Source organism: Malus domestica, chromosome 07 (assembly GCF_042453785.1).
Source record: "Malus domestica chromosome 07, GDT2T_hap1".
NCBI lineage: Eukaryota > Viridiplantae > Streptophyta > Magnoliopsida > Rosales > Rosaceae > Malus > Malus domestica.
Window position 1 is genome coordinate 1,694,960 of NC_091667.1, and position 20,760 is coordinate 1,715,719.

Sequence of the window (20,760 nt, forward strand, 5' to 3'; positions counted from 1 at the left end):
TAATAGTTATTATCTCTCAACTAAAAATTCGTAACCATTGATCTCTTAACTCATCAAAACGTGCAACTATGATCATGTTCGTCAACTCCGTTAAAATATCCGTCAAAATGAGTCACTTAATGAAAATATAAGGAATAAACATATAATGTGTCAAGCCACTAGGAATAGCCTAGTAGTGAGGGTGTGGGGTAGATTAGGTCCCAGGTTCGAGGCCTGATGTGGGTGGGATGGGGTGGGGATTAAAAAATAATAATAAATAAATTTTAAAAAAAAAAAAAATATATATATATATATATATATATATATATATATAATGTGTGTTCATTTAAGCATTTAACAAGTTTATTACAAAGTTATGCAAATTTCGAAATTTCTAATCGGATTCAAAATATTAAATACATTCTAATTCTTATCCAATTTTTTTTCGGATTTCGAATTTCGGTTTTGGATTTGAAACAGACAGAATATTTTATAACAATGACCCAAGTTATTGTCATGCAACATGCAAAGGGCCCTTATGAGTAAGGAATAGACCTAGTACATGTTTTGCTACTTTACAACACAATTGCTTCTCTCTTTTCTAACAATTAGAACCTATTTTGCTCGAACGAAATATTTTTCATACAATGCTTTAGAAATAGCAAGAGCATCTCCTTTTGCCTTCACCCGGTAAAGTTCGGTACCTGCTTGCCAATTGTTTGAATACGCTATCCATTCTTTTCTCCATTCCTCCAACTCGAAGTCCTTGTTGTCTCTCAAGCTTTTTGACAAAAGACCAAAGTAGGTTGAAGCTCGAGGTAGATAGTAGCTTTTCAATAGCCCACTCCAGAACTTATTTGCTGTTGACAACGAGAATTTCTATGATACAGAGAAATAAGAAGTGACAAAGCTTTAAGTTAACACTAAGTGAGGTAGAAGTTTGGATTACCGTAATCATGAAGCCTGCTCTGGTTGGTTTTTGTGTTATCAAACCACATTGTCACCTGCGTCCTTGCATTCCACTCGTACTGAAAAAATAAAGTTTATAACATTTCGTAAGGCGAAATTTGGGCTGAACTCCTGATGTTTAGCAGGGTAATACAGTGCAGAAACCCAGGAGAAAAGACAAGATGGCTCTTTTCCCTTGGATGCACAGAGAACATAAGCCTATAATGGATAAATTAAGAGCAAGAAATGGAAAAATGTGTAGCTTAGCTAACCCCAATAATCGAACTAAGGTGTTGCGTCATGCTGATATGTCTAAACTAACTGTGCAATGTTATCCCCAAGAAAATTCTAATAAGCTAAAAGCAAATAGGCCAAAGAGGGAAATATTTGCCCTCACCTGCTGCATTTCCGTAGGATTAGCTGCCAGATTTTTTGCACTTTCAAGCCAGGTTCCAAGTAAAAAATTATCATCAGAAGCGAGCAGTTCATCAATATCCATTATGAGTTGAACAAACTTTTGACTATGGTGACTATAAGCTTTTACATCCCTCCTCCGGTAAGCTGTCACTGCATCCAGATATACTTGATTTGCTAGCTTTGAAAGTACTTGCCGTGTCAAATCAACCAAGTCATATCTGTCACGGTGCCAAGAATAATTAGGAATGATCAAATGTTTTATATCCCTTTTCCTACAATTGGCTTACTGGAAGTAACTGGATGTTTGAAGATAACTGTAAAATCCTATCGTGATCCATTTTTGTGTCTAAGGCGTTTTATTCAGCTGAGTTCCTTTGTCAAGAAACTAGCAGATAAAGAACTTGTATTTAACAACCTCTGGAAGGAAAGTGAACTTAAAGAGTGGTTACCATGCATGCTATGACACCAAGGAAAACAAAATCAAGACAAATGTTCTGCAGGGAGCAAGTGATTCATTCAGGAGAATTATATTTATCATGTGAATACAGGTCGGATCATATATCTCAGATTTCATAACACAAGAATGCGGTTTTTCCTTTACCTATATGTCAGGCTTCCAGAGAATTCATTTCCAGTGTCAAGGAATAGTCGTAAAGCATTGACCACCTCTTGAGTAGAATACCACAAATGTGCCTGAGGCAAATTAGAGCTGGTTTTTTGGAGCAAAACTCTTCTCTTTTTATCGAGCGGGATGAATGATTGCATCTGGTTTTGTTTTGAAATGTTCGATATGTGATTTGGTGATGGATCCCAGTCAGGGAGTTTGACTATGAAATCTGTGTTATGGTCCTGCGACAAGTTAAATATCCATATCATTCGTGGTACGGTGAAAAGACACAATCATTAACTGCAGGAATCAGACTTTATTTACATCCACCTCTCACTCCTAAGTTACTAACATCAGTAATGCATTGTAGTTAAAATTTATCGATTATGGAAACATCACATCTTGCCTCGTCAAAACTATTTAAATGAAATACATGAAACATAATCAAGGCCATAGATGCATCAAAAAGTGTCCATCCAATAACAATACCACTAACTGCTAAAGCATGGTTATGCTTTTTCCCCTTTTTCAGTCTGGATAATGTCATAGATGCATCAAATGACTTGAGATAACCACTCGCATAAGGAAGCACAGTGATGTATGATGCCCTTCATAGTTTGATGATCATTCCAAAATTATGTTTTTGAAGAAATAAAAAGTCATACGCATTGGATCAATGGAGTTTTTTGAGATACGTACAGCAATCCCATCTGTACAGTTGTAAATTGTCTGGTGAAGGATGTCCCAAGCTGCCTCAACTTTAGGAACTGCATTACCATAGCGTCTCCGGGAATAGATCTTTAGCCAATCCTGCAAAGAGCGCATGCGTACATAATTAATGTCAGCAACCAACAATCAACATAAAATGCTGTTTCTGTACTCATCTTAATTACTTTAAGTGCGTTAAGTCTATCATCTTTAACAGCTATTTGTAGAATGAAAAAAAGAAGACCCTGTTCTTTGAGAAGCAACTGCATTCTCATCTTCCAAACATCTACGTTAAGAGGTTCCATTTTGTGATGCTTGACAATTGTATGTGTTAATGGTGCAATCATATCAGCAACCATTGAAGATAATGAAACTTTGACATATCTGTATCATGATCCAAAACCAAACTAAAGTTGTTTTCCTTATAAGTAAATAATGTGAGGTTTCCCAAGAGAGCTTGAAGTGTTCTAAATGATCAGAGCATCCCTTGACTCAATCACACATAATAGTAATGTTTTGGAAGATCAGAGCATCTCTTGGATCAATACATAATAGAAATTATCTAGACCGCAACATATGGCAACAACTTAAATAAAAAGACTGAAACATCACTTACTTAACTATTGTTGACCAACAAAATCATTTACTGTTGAAAGTAAATTATAAAATCTCCACACAGCCATGCATTGGGCTTATACCGTACCGTAAGTACCATAGCAAAGCAAGACTTATTGTACTAAATCTCTTTTGTTTAAAGCCTAAAGTTTGGTACTTTCCTGTACACTACTCTTCAAGTGGATCCTTTCATGAAAACATCTACCCTAACACCTAGAACACAAGAACTGTATTTCATCAGCTGACCATTTCAACTTGTGCGGACCTGCATCAACTTTGTTACACTTACATTGATGTTCAGAATATTTGAGAATAAATCCTTAACACTTGTTAGATGTCCAAACGGTAACTACTCATGCTCACCTATGTCCACGACTCCATGTCATAGTTGCAAATAGCCAATGTATAAACTATTTATTCTTATTAGAATACAGAAACAAATATTTACACACTTAAAAAGGAACTAACAGCATCCCTAACTACTCCAATTATTGCAAAACGTTTAACAATTCATAAATACCTGAACTTGAACCTTTTCACTGCGAAATGCCATTTCAGACGTCAATTCATAAACAACTGGATTGTGCTCAATACCTTCCATGCACATGCCAACTCCAACCTATCATAATAACGAAAAGTTGCTTAAGTGTGCCTAAAATAAGTAATTTTTTATTACATAAAATTATCAAATATACTTTTACTTCCCAGTTTTATTTTATAAATAACTAAATAAATATTGGTCACAGAATATCGTTTTGTAGTGTGATGGCAAGATATTGGCACTTCTGTTTGAACATTAGAAAGTATAGACTAACATAAAAACATAAGTCTTTTACAGTAATAAGACATGCATGCAAGGTATCTGGCATACCATAGTAGAATTTTCACTAGTTCGGGCGTCAACTGGACCTGAAGAAATTGCATCCAATATGCCATACATTTCAATGTTTCCACCAAAATTGTGCAAGAGACACCTGACGTAGATAAATAGTTGGCCAAGTAAAAAAAACATTTTAATCACAGTGTTGAAACTTAATGTAAATACTAACAAATCAATGGAGGCGTATCTTGAAGATTAAGCTTCTCACTCAAGAAGTCAAGATTAACTAAAAGTTAACAAATTCAAGAGCTAATTACCAAATATAAGGAGTGCCATAAAATTGAGATGATGTTTTCCATATTGGTTTGACATCCGCAAATAGATCAAGAACTATCATTTTTCCAAACGGAACCGAATGTAGAAGAGCCTGCACATATATTTAAGTTGTTAAAGAATAAGACTAACAAATGATAAGTTTTAAGTGAAAACATGACTTTTCAAGCCACTGAATATTGCACAATGGCGTTCTAGGATTCATATAGCCAACCCCACTTAGTGGGCTAAGGCTTTGTTGTTGTTGTATGATTACAGAACCCTGACGGTGAAGGATGGAGCTTGTTCCTCTATTATCTTCCACCAAAAGCCCTACTTCAATGGCACTGCCATATACTTTTCATGCACATGGCTGGATCTGATGTCTTTCTGTTCAACTGCCTCCAGGTGTTCTGGATGCAATTAGTTCTGATTTTTTTCCCCTCATTACAGCGTTTACCAAAATGCTTAAGTTTTCCATTCCATGGTTATTAGTCACTAATCAACTTATTCCAAAAGCTGTACCAGGATTCCGGGAATCACAACAACAACAACAACAACAACAAAGCCTTTTCCCACTAAGTGGGGTCGGCTATATGAATCCTAGAACGCCATTGCGCTCGGTTTTGTGTCATGTCCTCCGTTAGATTTTCAAGTACTCTAAGTCTTTTCTTAGAGTCTCTTCCAAAGTTGTCCTAGGTCTTCCTCTACCCCTTCGGCCCTGAACCTCTGTCCCGTAGTCACATCTTCGAACCGGAGCGTCAGTCGGCCTTCTTTGCACATGTTCAAAATCACCGGAGCCGATTTTCTCTCATATTTCCTACAATTTCGGCTACTCCTACTTTACCTCGGATATCCTCATTCCCAATCTTATCCTTTCTCGTGTGCCCACACATCCCACGAAGCATCCTCATCTCCGCTACACCCATTTTGTGTACGTGTTGATGCTTCACCACCCAACATTCTGTGCCATACAACATCGCTAGCCTTATTGCCGTCCTATAAAATTTTCCCTTGAGCTTCGGTGGCCTACGACGGTCACACAACACGCCGGATGCACTCTTTCCATCCAGCTCGTATTCTATGGTTGAGATCTCCATCTAATTCTCCGTTCTCTTGCAAGATAGATCCTAGGTAGCGAAAACGATTGCTTTTTGTGATCTTCGCTAGATTGCTCCGGTCATTAGTGTGGATAAGTATATAAATGGATAGAGATAGGAAAGCAAACACAAGATGTACGTGGTTCACCCAGATTGGCTACGTCCACGGAATAGAAGAGTTCTCATTAATTGTGAAGGGTTTACACAAGTACATAGGTTCAAGCTCTCATTTAGTGAGTACAAGTGAATGATTTAGTACAAATGACATTAGGAAATATTGTGGGAGAATGATCTCGTAGTCACGAAACTTCTAAGTATCGGAGTGTGGTGTCGTCTTGACTTGCCTTATCTGTCTCATAGGTAGATGTGGCATCTTCTCTGGAAGTACTCTTCCTCCATCCAGGGGTGGTATCTTTAACTGGTGGAGATGCACAAGGTAATGTATCAATTTCACTTGAAGCTTACTTGTAGTTTCAGGCTTGGTCAAGCGCGATACAAACCATGTAGTAGGAGTCCCCCAAGTCGCCGAGCTAGGGGGTCTGCTGAAAGAGGTGACAGACAAGGTAAGCAATCAGAGCTCCGACTGATTGTTCACCTTCTCCCCATCTTGCAGCAGCATGAAGGATAAAGAGAAGAAAAATGAGAAGAGATGATATGAGATACTTTTGCTTTTGAAGAAGTAACTTTCCACAGGCTTATTCTTGAACTGAGCTGGAGGGTTTTCTGGTTTCCTCCAGAGTATAAGGCCGACTGAAGAATTTGAGGGTCAAAACAAGTCCATCAAATCTAGAGTACGTTCCACCCTGCTGATATGGGATACTTTTGCTTTTGACAGAGTAATGAATGTATCGGCACGTGTGCTGTTACGCTTGTCTCCACATGCTTCCTTGTATCCTTCGCACTTGCCCTATCTGTTCCTCAAGCAGATGCGGAATCTTCCCTGGAAACATAAGATGTTGAAGATGAGTACTCGAGAGCAATGCCAGGTAAGTAATCAGGTAAGGGGTTCCAGGCAGTCAGTTCCTGGCTGGAAGCTTGATTCCAAGTGCTGACTGATTGCTCTCTTTCTCCTTGTCTTGCAGGTAAAAACAAGGCCAAAAGAAAAGACAGGGAAAAAGCATGATATGGGATACTCTTGCTTTTAACCCTGATGATATGAGATATTCTTGCTCTAGTATAGCTTGTTTGCAGAGGTATTATCGGGGGGAAAGAAAGCTGAATATTTCGAAAGGCTTCGTTGGGAGTGCCCTCTCAGATATGATGAAGGGTTGAGCATTTTTGCAGGTCTGCCTGTCCGTTGGGGATGGAGGTCGACATATATAGGAGTCTCCCTAACAACAAGTAGTAATGCTATTCCTTTACCCTGCTTGGTCATAGCACAGTAGTGGGAGCTGCCAGTTTCACATGTTTTAACTCTGTCAGAGCACTTTGAAAAAGTGGTCTGTGGTATCTGGCTCTCGAGATTCGGAGAACGATGCCTCTTCGATTTTTGAGAAAGCAATCATGCTGGGGGTATGACTCTCGAGATTCGGAGAGCAGTGTCTCTTCGATTTTTGAGGAAGTAATCATGTTGGGAGTCTGGCTCTCGAGATTCGGAGGGCGGTGCCTCTTCGATTTTGGAGCAAGCAATCTTGTTGGGAGTGTTGTCTCGAATGTGAGTAAAGGTTGGGCATGTTTGCTAGTCTACCTTGCCACGAAGCACAAAGGTTGACACACAGGGACTTTCCAATTATCCAGCAATGGTACTGTTCCTTTACCCTCTCTTCGATTTTGAGAAAGTAGTCATGTTGGGAGTCTGGCTCTCGAGATTCGGAGGACGGTGCCTCTTCGATTTTGGAGCAAGCAATCTTATTGGGAGTGTTTTCTCGAATGTGAGTAAAGGTTGGGCATGTTTGCTAGTCTACCTTGCCACGAAGCACAGAGGTTGACACACAGGGACTTTCCAATTATCCAGCAGTGGTACTGTTCCTTTACAGTTGTGGGTAATAATATGGTAGCTAGACCTTCAAAATTTATGTGTCTAAACTTTTGTTAGTGCTGTTTCTTTGCTATTCTTTTACCTTTCTTGGTCAGAGCGATGTAGTGGGAGCTGCAAGCTTCACGTGCTCAACTTTGGCAGAGAACTTTGGCAAAGTTATTTGTGGTACCCATGAGCTATTGTTGCGTGTGGGAAGTGGGTGATTGAACAGTAAGATTCATGTGCTTTCTACTTCACCAGAAGTCTTCGACAGAATGCCCATAATTTCTGCAAAGCTGAGTGTGCGTGTGACAGGTGCTGACAAGGCTAGAAAAGTAGGTGCCTCTTCGATTTCTGAGATCGGCCCTCGTGGTCTCTGAGCAGCCCAGCTTTTGAGAAAGCGAGCGCCTCTTCGATTGATTCGGAGAACGATGCCTCATCGATTTTTGAGAAAGCAATCATGCTGGGGGTCTGGCTCTCGAGATTCGGGGAGCAGTGTCTCTTCGATTTTTGAGAAAGTAATCATGTTGGGAGTCTGGCTCTCGAGATTCGGAGGGCGGTGCCTCTTCGATTTTGGAGTAAGCAATCTTGTTGGGAGTGTTTTCTCGAATGTGAGTAAAGGTTGGGCATGTTTGCTAGTCTACCTTGCCACGAAGCATAGAGGTTGACACACAGGGACTTTCCAATTATCCAGCAATGGTACTGTTCCTTTACCCTCTCTTCGATTTTTAAGAAAGTAGTCATGTTGGGAGTCTGGCTCTCGAGATTCGGAGGACGGTGCCTCTTCGATTTTGGAGCAAGCAATCTTATTGGGAGTGTTTTCTCGAATGTGAGTAAAGGTTGGGCATGTTTGCTAGTCTACCTTGCCACGAAGCACAGAGGTTGACACACAGGGACTTTCCAATTATCCAGCAGTGGTACTGTTCCTTTACCCTTGTGGGTAATAATATGGTAGCTAGACCTTCAAAATTTATGGGTCTAAACTTTGTTAGTGCTGTTTCTTTGCTATTCTTTTACCCTTCTTGGTCAGAGCGATGTAGTGGGAGCTGCAAGCTTCACGTGCTCAACTTTGGCAGAGAACTTTGGCAAAGTTATCTGTGGTACCCATGAGCTATTGTTGCGTGTGGGAAGTGGGTGATTGAACAGTAAGATTCATGTGTTTTCTACTTCCCCAGAAGTCTTTGACAGAATGCCCATAATTTCCGCAAAACTGAGTGTGCGTGTGACAGGTGCTGACAAGGCTGGAAAAGGCTTGAAAAGTAGGTGCCTCTTCGATTTCTGAGATCGGCCCTCGTGGTCTCTGGGGAGCCCAGCTTTTGAGAAAGCGAGCGCCTCTTCGATTTTTGAGATCGGCCTTCGTGGTCTTTGAGCAGCCCAACTTTTGAGAAAGCAAACGCCTCTTCGATTTCTGAGATCAACCCTCGTGATCTCTAAGCAGCCCAGCTTTTGAGAAAGCAAACGCCTCTTCGATTTCTGAGCAGGCGCCTCTTCGATTTCTGAAGCTTCGTCGAGTGCAGATTTTTATAGGGGCTGGCATTAAGTTCCAAAGCACACTTGAATCTCCACCAGTAGAAGCTTCATTCTTGCACTTCTAAGATCTTGATTTGTCCGACCTCTTCTCTCTTCAACACCTTTGAAAATGTATGGCCCCTCCGACCGTCGTTTTGACTTGAACCTTGTTGAAGAGGCAGCCCCGCCTTCTCCAGACAACATATGGCGCCCATCCTTCGTCTCCCCTACTGGTCCTCTTACCGTTGGGGATTCCGTGATGAAGAATGATATGACCGCTGCGGTGGTGGCCAGGAACCTTCTCACTCCCAAAGATAACAGACTACTTTCCAAACGGTCTGATGAGTTAACTGTTAAGGATTCGCTGGCTCTCAGTGTTCAGTGTGCAGGTTCTGTGTCTAATATGGCCCAACGCCTATTTGCTCGAACCCGCCAAGTTGAATCATTGGCGGCTGAAGTGATGAGTCTCAAACAGGAGATTAGAGGGCTCAAGCATGAGAATAAACAGTTGCACCGGCTCGCACATGACTATGCTACAAACATGAAGAGGAAGCTTGACCAGATGAAGGAAACTGATGGTCAGGTTTTACTTGATCATCAGAGATTTGTGGGTTTGTTCCAAAGGCATTTATTGCCTTCGTCTTCTGGGGCTGTACCGCGTAATGAAGCTCCAAATGATCAACCTCTGATGCCTCCTCCTTCTAGGGTTCTGTCCAGTACTGAGGCTCCAAATGATCCCCCTCCGGTGCCTTCTCTTTCTGGGGCTCTACCGACTGCTGAGACTTCTCCAAAGCAACCTTTGTGAAGGCTCCCTCTTGTGTGCTTATTTTGACTCATGTATATGTACATATTTGTAGCTTATCGGGGATATCAATAAATAAGCTTTCCTTCATTTCAACGTATTGTGTTAAATACACCAAAGCCTTCTTCGCTAAGTTCTTTGAATTTTCTTTTGTTAAAGCTTGTATGTTGAAGCTTTCTGAGTGGAGCATGTAGGTTGGGGTAGTGTTCCCTTAATTTCCCGAGTGAGGAAAACTTCTCAGTTGGAGACTTGGAAAATCCAAGTCACTGAGTGGGATCGGCTATATGAATCTTAGAACGCCATTGTGCTCGATCCTGTGTCATGTCCTTCGTTAGATCTAAGTACTCTAGGTCTTTTCTTAGAGTCTCTTCCAAAGTTTTCCTAGGTCTTCCTCTACCCCTTCGGCCCTGAACCTCTGTCCCATAGTCGCATCTTCTAATCGGAACGTCAGTAGGCCTTCTTTGCACATGTCCAAACCACCGTAACCGATTTTCTCTCATCTTTCCTTCAATTTCGGCTACTCCTACTTTACCCCGGATATCCTCATTCCTAATCTTATCCTTTCTCGTGTGCCCACACATCCAACGAAGCATCCTCATCTCCGCTACACCCATTTTGTGTACGTGTTGATGTTTCACCGCCCAACATTCTGTGCCATACAGCATCGCCGGCCTTATTGCCGTCCTATAAAATTTTCCCTTGAGCTTCAGTGGCATACGGCGGTCACACAACACGCCGGATGCACTCTTCCACTTCATCCATCCAGCTTGTATTCTATGGTTGAGATCTCCATCTAATTCTCCGTTCTTTTGCAAGATAGATCCTAGGTAACGAAAACGGTCGCTCTTTGGTATTTCTTGATCTCCGATCCTCACCCCTAACTCGTTTTGGCCTCCATTTGCACTGAACTTGCACTCCATATATTCTGTCTTTGATCGGCTTAGGCGAAGACCTTTAGATTCCAACACTTCTCTCCAAAGGTTAAGCTTTGCATTTACCCCTTCCTGAGTTTCATCTATCAACACTATATCGTCTGCGAAAAGCATACACCAAGGAATATCATCTTGAATATGTCGTGTTAACTCATCCATTACCAACGCAAAAAGGTAAGGACTTAAGGATGAGCCTTGATGTAATCCTACAGTTATGAGAAAGCTTTCGGTTTGTCCTTCATGAGTTCTTACGGCAGTCTTTGCTCCTTCATACATATCCTTTATAGCTTGGATATATGCTACTCGTACTCCTTTCTTCTCTAAAATCCTCCAAAGAATGTCTCTTGGGACCCTATCATACGCTTTTTCCAAATCTATAAAGACCATGTGTAAATCCTTTTTCCCATCTCTATATCTTTCCATCAATCTTCGTAAGAGATAGATTGCCTCCATGGTTGAGCGCCCTGGCATGAACCCGAATTGGTTGTCCGAAACCCGTGTCTCTTGCCTCAATCTATGCTCAATGACTCTCTCCCAGAGCTTCATTGTATGACTCATTAGCTTAATACCCCTATAGTTCATGCAATTTTGTACGTCGCCCTTATTCTTGTAGATAGGCACCAAAGTGCTCATTCGCCACTCATTTGGCATCTTCTTCGTTTTCAAAATCCTATTGAAAAGGTCAGTGAGCCATGTTATACCTGTCTCTCCCAAAAGTTTCCACACTTCGATTGGTATATCGTCTGGGCCTATTGCTTTTTTATGCTTCATCTTCTTCAAAGCTACAACCACTTCTTCCTTCCGGATTCGACGATAAAAAGAGTAGTTTCTACACTCTTCTGAGTTACTCAACTCCCCTAAAGAAGCACTCATTTCATGTCCTTCATTGAAAAGATTATGAAAATAACCTCTCCATCTGTCTTTAACCGCGTTCTCTGTAGCAAGAACCTTTCCATCCTCATCCTTGATGCACCTCACTTGGTTTAGGTCCCTTGTCTTCTTTTCCCTTGCTCTAGATAGTTTATAGATATCCAACTCTCCTTCTTTGGTATCTAGTCGTTTATACATATCGTCGTAAGCCGCTAACTTAGCTTCTCTGACAGCTTTCTTCGCCTCTTGCTTCGCTTTTCTATACCTTTCACCATTTTCATCAGTCCTCTCCTTGTATAAGGCTTTACAACATTCCTTCTTAGCCTTCACCTTTGTTTGTACCTCCTCATTCCACCACCAAGATTCCTTTTGGTGTGGGGCAAAGCCCTTGGACTCTCCTAATACCTCTTTTGCTACTTTTCGGATACAACTAGCCATGGAATCCCACATTTGGCTAGCTTCCCCCTCTCTATCCCACACACATTGGGTGATTACCTTCTCTTTGAAAATGGCTTGTTTTTCTTCTTTTAGATTCCACCATCTAGTCCTTGGGCACTTCCAAGTCTTGTTCTTTTGTCTTACTCTTTTGATATGTACATCCATCACCAACAAGCGATGTTGATTAGCCACGCTCTCTCCTGGTATAACTTTGCAATCCTTACAAGTTATACGATCCCCTTTCCTCATTAGAAGAAAATCTATTTGTGTTTTTGACGACCCACTCTTGTAGGTGATCACATGTTCTTCTCTCTTCTTAAAGAAGGTGTTGGCTAAGAAGAGATCATATGCCATTGCAAAATCCAAGATAGCTTCCCCATCCTCGTTTCTCTCCCCAAAACCATGGCCACCATGAAAACCTCCATAGTTGCCTGTCTCCCTGCCCACGTGTCCATTTAAATCTCCTCCTATAAATAACTTCTCCGTCTGAGCAATTCCTTGCACCAAGTCTCCAAGATCTTCCCAAAATTTCTCCTTCGAACTCGTATCCAACCCTACTTGAGGTGCGTACGCACTAATCACATTGATAAGTTCTTGTCCTATTACAATCTTGATTGCCATGATTCTATCTCCTACCCTCTTGACATCTACAACATCTTGTACCAAGGTCTTGTCCACGATGATGCCAACACCGTTTCTCGTTCTATTTGTGCCCGAATACCAAAGTTTAAACCCTGAGTTTTCTAGATCCTTTGCCTTACTACCAACCCACTTAGTTTCTTGTAGGCACATAATATTTATCCTTCTCCTCACCATAACTTCCACTACTTCCATAGATTTTCCCGTTAAGGTTCCTATATTCCACGTTCCTAAACGCATTTTGCTCTCTTGAACTCTACCCTTCTGTCCTAGCTTCTTCACCCTCCCCCGTCTAATAGGATCAAAGTACTTCTTTTGTGTGTCCCGGGTAAAGTTGATAGGAGCATATGCTCCCAAACAACTTTGAGTGGAGTCGTTCGAAAAGAAGTTTCTATGGCCCCCTTGCTCATTTAACACTGCATCCGGGTGCCGATGGAGATACAGCGACCCTTGCTCACTTATCACTGTGCTCAGGCCACACAGCGCACCACTTACGGGTGACGCCCTAGCTTTAGCGCGATTTTGTTCTGGATTCATTTTCATAAGGATTCGACGTGATCATGGAGTGCCGGCTGTCGACTACCTGACGCCCTCCCCCTCCTCCTTTATCCGGGCTTGGGACCGGCCATGTAAGACATAGGCGGAGTTATTCCGGGAATCACAATATAACTAATTTATGAAGAAATCCCTTTCACATTCACACACACACACACATCAAATATTAAATTTTTTAGCCCTGCATATTTCATATGAGCAAGGCTACCTTCTGCTCCAATAAACAACAGGAATTATTCAATGTATATAGCACGCTAAGATTTGTATCATTATATACAAACTAAATGCGTACTTTCATTTGAGGTGGTTTCCAAAAAGCAGAGTCTGAGTAGAAGAGCCAACCCTGCAAAATGACAAAACTTTCAGTCAGGAGTAATTATATGAATAACTGAGTCAAATTGCTCATATACAAGCAACTCAATTCCCATTTCCCACATTTATCGAACTTAGCATTGTCAAGGTCCATAACAAATAAATTGGTCATATGTGATACCCTAAAAACTAATAGAAACACCCTTGTGTATTTCCAACTGATCATGATATGAGCCAGATGATACTTTGGTTTATTTATTAAGAGCTTAGTGTACTGCCATGCAGGGTTAAGAACTTAAAAGTAAAATCATCATACCATAAATATATACATATTAACAATTGGAGATAACACCGATATGCTGCTTGCTTTTGAACTATAGCTGTGGTTAATGATTTGTATTCTGTCTCAATGCAAATTTTTGAGGGTTGGTAACCATTGATGCAAAGTATTTCCTTAATTAAAGATTAGTAGATAAAAATGAATTCATAGAAAGGGTATCATATAGCTGACCCCATTTTCCCCCTAAAGGCATTTTGAGTAGCGATTAGTTGTGTTCATTATACAATGTATAGCAAATTGACAGGGAAACTTATCGACATGATGAGTACCACTCATTGCAAACTTCGTAAATCACTGAAATCATTCAGGTCCTTCCATTTAAGATACATTATATTCAAGTCAAGAGTGGAGAGGACAGAAACTATTAAATACTAGAATTATATCATAAAAATTCAATTGAAATAGATTGAGAGGGGAAGGAGTGGTTTGAAGAACTTAGGAGCATACTTGCATTAACCACACAGCATCCTTATCACCTTTGGACATTGCTTTATACACAGCAGCTCCAAGTGATGAGATATATGCTGTATCATTTGTAGGTGGAGTATTTTCATTGAAGGCAGTATTATTTACATAAATAAACTTAGTATGCAAAATTTAAGAAATCTAATAATATGCAAGGAATATCTCGCAGTTGTCTGGAAAGATGCGAGAGAACAGTTAGTTAATAAAGTTCAAAGACGACAGAAACACCCTGCCTAAGACAGGTCTGAATGGTCGACCATAGATGCATTACCCTTAACCACCAAGGGGCGCCCAAAGGGGAACTACTAAGAATGTAAAAGTAGTTGCAACAGAAAAATATGAAAGTAGTTCGAGTTGGAAAATAACATGATTTAATAACATACTATACAACAACAAAGCCTTTTCCCACTAAGTGGGGTCGGCTAAATTTAATAACGTACTATACTATGAAAAAATAAGTGTGAGAAGTTACCAGTTATAGATGTCAGTCACATCCCCATATTCTGTACAAAATGTAAGCCATGAAAATTAGTCAAACAACCAGAAAATATAACAAGAAACTGGAGACATCATGGTTAGATTCAGTTAAATCATCCATGGTCACTATCTATGCACAAATGGACGAATGTAGCAAGTTGAAGTAATAACTAAGAGACATGAAGCAAACCTTCAACTTGTCGCCTAACAAAAGCCATCCCAATTTCAACAAATAAAGGATCAGAAGGATCAAGAAGGTATGTACAGCACCAACGAGGATCACCATCAACAGTGTTCCTAATCATAACAACAAATATGGAAAATCTCAAAAAAAATATATAGCAAATCTATTTCCAACATATTGTACATCCAGAAAGGGACACTTTTCTAACTGAAAACATGGAAGTCAAAATGAGGGTGGTAAATCTAATGCGGTTACTTTATATTTTTTGTTCACAAGTGATTTGAAGTAATTCAGCTGTAGAAATTCAGTGACCATCTAGGTTTCATAAAGCTACGTCACATGGGACCTCTATATCGTGACAAATTTATGGTAAAATAAAAGATCACATACCACTCTCCAAGCCTGGTTATATTCGCTGAAGGATATACCTTCTTCAAAGTCACTGGAACATTTCCAGAGAATGACGGCAGCACTGAAGCAAAGAAGAGATCACACATAAGTAGCCACATCATCCAAGTGACATTGTGCTATGTCACTATATAACCCCTTGAAACATAATACATGTTTAGAAGATACGTCTAAAAGAGTGTATCACTAGTATTGGTGGAGCATCATTTGACAAAAAATTATATCGGTAATATTCTAATTTTGCAGTTAAAAAAACTTGCAATCACCTGGAGTCATGCCTAGCTCTAACATCCTAGATAATATCTGTTTCTGCAAAACCAACTGCTGGTCTAACCAATTCTGTGATAAAGGCCCACCCCACCTGTGACAAGATTAATGTCAGTTTCTTTACAGCAAAAGCACGTGATCAAGTGCACAAGAAACATCTAGTAGAGCCTCTTCAATTGACTTAATTTTGTTTTAGAAGGCCTGTGCACAAGGTAATAAAATCTTGTATCACCTCCACTTACGCATGTAAGTTTCCCATGCGAGCCCATGCAAGGAAGGCAGATCCACCAAAGAAATCATTCAAATCTTCCTTACTAATATTGAAATCCTACAATAAGAATATTCTAGTCAAGTCTGATGAGAAGAATGATGGAGGCACCAATACTATGCTTACGTACTTAGCATATGTGCATTGCCTAGACTTTTGATAAGGCAAAAACGTTAACAGAATATAAATCTAAGTCTGAAATATCATAATTATTCATTTTCCATTATGTAGAGTATCAGTCATGCTGACTTCTAGAATGAAACAAGATTTTCTTAGTAGTGTCCTTTTTTTCACTATATCAGAATTTAGAACTGGAATGACAAATAGAAAATTGACCAGACTGTAAGCTCCAATGACAAAGTAAAATCATCTCTAGTATGAAACTTAGTTGCAGCAGCAGAAGTGTCAGCCAGATGGGAAATAAAATAATAACATCCACGGGCAAAGTTTAGAAACTTAGAAACAGGAATGTTTATTTGTACTGGGAGTTCACTTCAGTTTTAAAATTAAAATAATTAAATGAAGTGAAATATTCGAAGCAAAGTTTTGATTTTTGAAAGATGAACCAAGGATGAAAAATGGAGTTCATCACCCTCAAATAGCTTTCAAACATCGTGTGCTCCAGTTTGAACCAAAGGTGTGGGATTTGTTTTTCGCCTTCTGGTTATTCGAAGGGCAATGATTTAAAAAAAATCAGAAAGGAAAAGGGAGGGAAAAAGGTTAGTTAGAGAATGTGTGAGGCTGCTTGGAGGACAATTGATGAGAAAGAGACAAAGAGTCCCCTCAAAAGGCCTCAGCCACAAAACGCCGAATCACTATCTGCCTCATAACTAAGCCATATATGAAATCCAAACCTATTCATAATGGCTACTCAAAAGGCATTCAATAAACATAAAGTTACAAAAGAATATCATCAACAGGAAGACACCAGAGACTAGCGCAGGTTCAAATCTATCTGTACTCAGTTGTAAAATTGTATTCTAAGTTTTCTAACTGTGATACGCATGAGCACAGAACAAAACGAGCATATACACAATACATTGTATAGTTAATCAGAAAATTGAAAATTGAAAGTCTCTCCTGTTGAACATTCAAGGTTTTATGTTCTCCTTTTAATGCATGGCAGCCATGTGCTAACTAAGAAACTCCAGTTCCTATAAGCAAGCTATGCATACTCTATGTTAAAAGCAGCAACATATGCAAGACATATAATGTAGAAGCTTAGAATTTGATGAACACCTTCATATATGTAAGAGCTTTTATAATTTACCATGAAGACTTTCTGCCAAATTGATTCTTGCCCTGTGAATGCTAAAGGCAGGTTAATCCCCTGAAGAGCCATCCAGTCTATTTCTTTCTGCCATCTCTCCCAATCCCACCAAACAAATGAATCTGCAAAAATGTGTCATATCACATACAGTTTATTAATTTTCCATTGCCACAATAAACATATCAACTAATGTAAAAGTATTACATTACAAGTGTTTTTTTAGTGCAAATTAATTATACTTTCTTCATTTCTTAATTTACTTTTCATCCTCTTATTTCTATAATGGTTTTATTGTCAAGCTCATTGAGTTTGAGTCGTAAAACCCTCTGTGAAAACACAGGCACAGTTGTTTACGTCTCAACCCCCTAGACTCCACATTAGCAGACCCTCATGCACTCAGCTGCCTTTCTTACTCTCAATGAGACAAAGTACAACAATGTATAGACAACCTGATCGAAGCAAAAGCAGATACAAAGAGTCAATACTTACAGCTAGATGTAACAACATTTTGATAATAGTTCCACGGGACTGGTCGTTGTATCCTTAACCCTTCATCTCTTACACGAGGCAGTGATCCTGGACTTGGGATGGAAGCTAGCTGAGCACCACCAGTCTTGTCCCAAGAAACATGAGCCCCACACCAGTACTTCAAATACCAGTGGAGGCCAGATGCAATTTCAACTGCTGTGGTGCCTTTAACCCTGACAGAGGACCGTGATAATCATAAAATTACAATTGCAGATGTTCCTTCTCAATTTCTTATAATCATGAGTTTTAAGCTATCTAGCTCTTCAGGTCAATTTATCCTTGCATGCTTGTGAGATAAACAATATATCCATATTGCCAAAGCAAGCAATTGAGAATATCACAGGTGCGAATTAAAAAAAATGAAAACATCTAGTCATAAAACGTTAATCCCATTAGTAACTGGTTTTGGTATATCACACCTTCTTCAAATGGGACTAACTCTTGATGAAAATTTATATAATAAGCTACTTAAAACACATATCCCAAACAAATTTCAAGCAGTGCTGAATCAATACTTAACAAGTTTACATAATGTAGCCAATCATTCCCCGTCCTCAAATTTCTATGATTTAGAATGTTAAATTGTTCTAAGATCAGAAGTTTCGTTCTTACAAATTCTGCAACAATACTGAAGGCTTTAGTTATATTTTATAGGTTGAAACTTTGCATGCAAGCACATAAATATATGCCAGAACTTTTGTTTCAAAACTGGAAAAGAAGAAAAAAGTAACTATATTTGGCAAGACATAGTTCAACATACTGTATCTCAGGACCATGTCCGCTTGACAGGTTGTAATTGTTTAGCATAAAGCAACTGTGTCCACCACAAGCATCCTGATATCGAATATGAAACAGTTAGCGTGATGAATTACAATGAAATCAATGTTTGACTAAAGCCAGAGATAGTTACAGGGAATGCCAAAGCAAAAGCGAAAAATGTTTGCGGCCAATCACGTATCAGTCACTTCAATCATGAATGGTATAGTTTAAAGTTTCATACTTGCCTACGTTTTCTCAACAAGCAAACATATCATACAACCATATAGTGATATAGATCTCATACTGAATAATTGCAAACACTGATACACATATTTATTCCTTTGAGATTATGTTGGGCCCTACTTCCTGTTTTTCGTTTTCTCCCTTTTCTCAGTAACCAAACAGAGTATCACTAGGAAGGTAAGTTTAAAACATGAAACTGGACAAGCAAACAGAACATAAAGATTTGAAAGAAATGATACCGGTCAAAAAGAGGCAATAATTAAGCAGAAAACAAACTACAACCCAAACTCAACCAAAAAACTTAAATTGAAATGCCCAATTGAAGTGTTAAAAGTGCTTTATGAACAACCAAAAGTGCTTCTAACTACGTCAAGCGGAAATACTTAAAGGCGCTTCTGTTAGTAGAAGCACTTTCTGGAGAAGCAGTTGTTAATGTTATGTGCAAACCAAACTTCATCAAGAACTTCCAGTGAGTTGACCAACAAAAAAAATTAAGAACTTCCAGTGCATTTCCACGAAGCACTTGTATTTGTAATAAAATTTTCTACATGTTTATAACAAAAGCGCTTTCACGAGCAGAAGTGCTTCCAACAAAAAGCATAAAAAAAACAACACAAATAGTCAAACCCAGAATCCAAATGTGAGAATTTTGAGCAAAAAAAGGAAAAAGAATAGTACTTGGGAGACAATCTTGAAGTCGAAACTGTGAACATGGGTAGGAAGCAATCTTTCGAGAACAGCTTTAGCTGCAGCTTCTTGAACCGAAGCCGACGACCGTTTGGAGTCCAGACGGCGGAGCAACGCCGTAACTGCTTCTGCTTTTGCTGATACAGCTAGGATTGGTACAATAAAAACAGCAATCAAAATCAGCAGCTGGATTTTGAAATTCGACATGGTTTCCGATGATATGATAGAGTGGGTGGTCACCGGCTCAATTCGTGAAATTTGTTTTAAGAAGAATCATTGTTGATTGCAATGCCTTTTGTTGGCAGGTTACTGGTAGCACTTTTTTTTTTTTTTTTTTTTTAACAAACCATATTTACCAACACTCGGAAGGGGAAGGGGAGGAATGGTTAAATCTTTAGTTTAAATTCGAATTTGACGGAAATTAAATTTAAATATTTTATTTATAAAAAATAAAAAGTTATCATTAGATCGTAATACTAAATAATGGAACATTGAACTGGTAAACTCGTTACCAACCCAATACAACCCAACATAACCACAAAAGAGCAGCCCCAAATACAATACACGGACAACCAAAATAAGAACCGCCAAAGCAAACCCAAAATAAAGCCCAAAAATAAAATTTTGAGCCCAAAACAGAAAAAACACTAACAACTTGAGAACTAGCTTCCTGCCACCACCGCGATCGGAACGCCGCTTTCCACCCGTCAGAACCAATGCTCCCAGCAAATATCTGAATTCAAGTCATACAGAGCCCAAAAAATGAAAGAGGAAAAGACTTCAAACTCCTTCAACAGTGCCATCAAGGGCATACTAAGGGAAGGAGGTGGTGGCATAAACAACCGATCCGGACCTCTACACACCTTTCAAAAAAATCTCAAAGAAACGTGAAAAATTGCGCTATAACGTGAGAAATCGCTATGAAGATAAGTGGGTAATAAAATGTACAAAATTACTGTTTTTGGTCAACTCCCTTAGCAATTCGGTCTAAACGCACCATGTGACACGCAAATCACCTTAGGAGTACATTAATATTAGGCAAAACACTAACAATTTAACTTAGTGAGACTTGGAGTAGATGTATTTGCAGGCTCTCATTGCTTCTCCAATTTGATTTTTTTCTTTCTTTCCCTTCATACTTTTGGTTTTTTTCTTTTGATTTATCTATAATAAAAGGTGAAGAAGTAGGCTAAACCTCATAATAGGCTAGTAATAATATGGTTTAAATTCACCTTTGGCTAAAATAGAAACTAAGACCTCTCACTTACAAATAAATATGAATATCACTAAACCGTAGAATTAAGTGTCTATTTCGGTGTTATTTTGACCAAAAGAAAAAAGTAA

The 20,760-nt window shown here is 39.3% G+C and overlaps 1 protein-coding gene and 2 non-coding genes across 3 annotated transcripts; all 3 read right to left on the bottom strand.

Moving 5' to 3' along the window:
• Nucleotides 1-362: 362 nt before the first annotated feature.
• LOC103438429 (alpha-N-acetylglucosaminidase) lies at nucleotides 363-19,800 on the bottom strand. The gene is made up of 19 exons (XM_070825156.1): nucleotides 19,408-19,800; nucleotides 18,488-18,561; nucleotides 17,689-17,900; nucleotides 17,200-17,321; nucleotides 15,904-15,989; nucleotides 15,661-15,755; nucleotides 15,377-15,458; nucleotides 14,993-15,099; nucleotides 14,798-14,828; nucleotides 14,308-14,425; nucleotides 13,501-13,551; nucleotides 4,412-4,521; nucleotides 4,146-4,248; nucleotides 3,795-3,893; nucleotides 2,651-2,761; nucleotides 1,946-2,193; nucleotides 1,325-1,562; nucleotides 929-1,007; nucleotides 363-839 (listed from the first exon to the last, which is right to left on the bottom strand). The coding sequence occupies exons 1-19, from the start codon at nucleotides 19,621-19,623 to the stop codon at nucleotides 595-597; spliced, it is 2,427 nt and encodes an 808-aa protein (XP_070681257.1). The 5' UTR covers nucleotides 19,624-19,800; the 3' UTR covers nucleotides 363-594.
• Nucleotides 16,457-16,609, bottom strand: LOC139197904 (small nucleolar RNA snoR138). The gene has a single exon (XR_011583284.1). It is a non-coding gene; the product is annotated as a small nucleolar RNA snoR138 (small nucleolar RNA).
• Nucleotides 16,659-16,770, bottom strand: LOC103438510 (small nucleolar RNA U19). The gene has a single exon (XR_003775144.1). It is a non-coding gene; the product is annotated as a small nucleolar RNA U19 (small nucleolar RNA).
• Nucleotides 19,801-20,760: the final 960 nt, after the last annotated feature.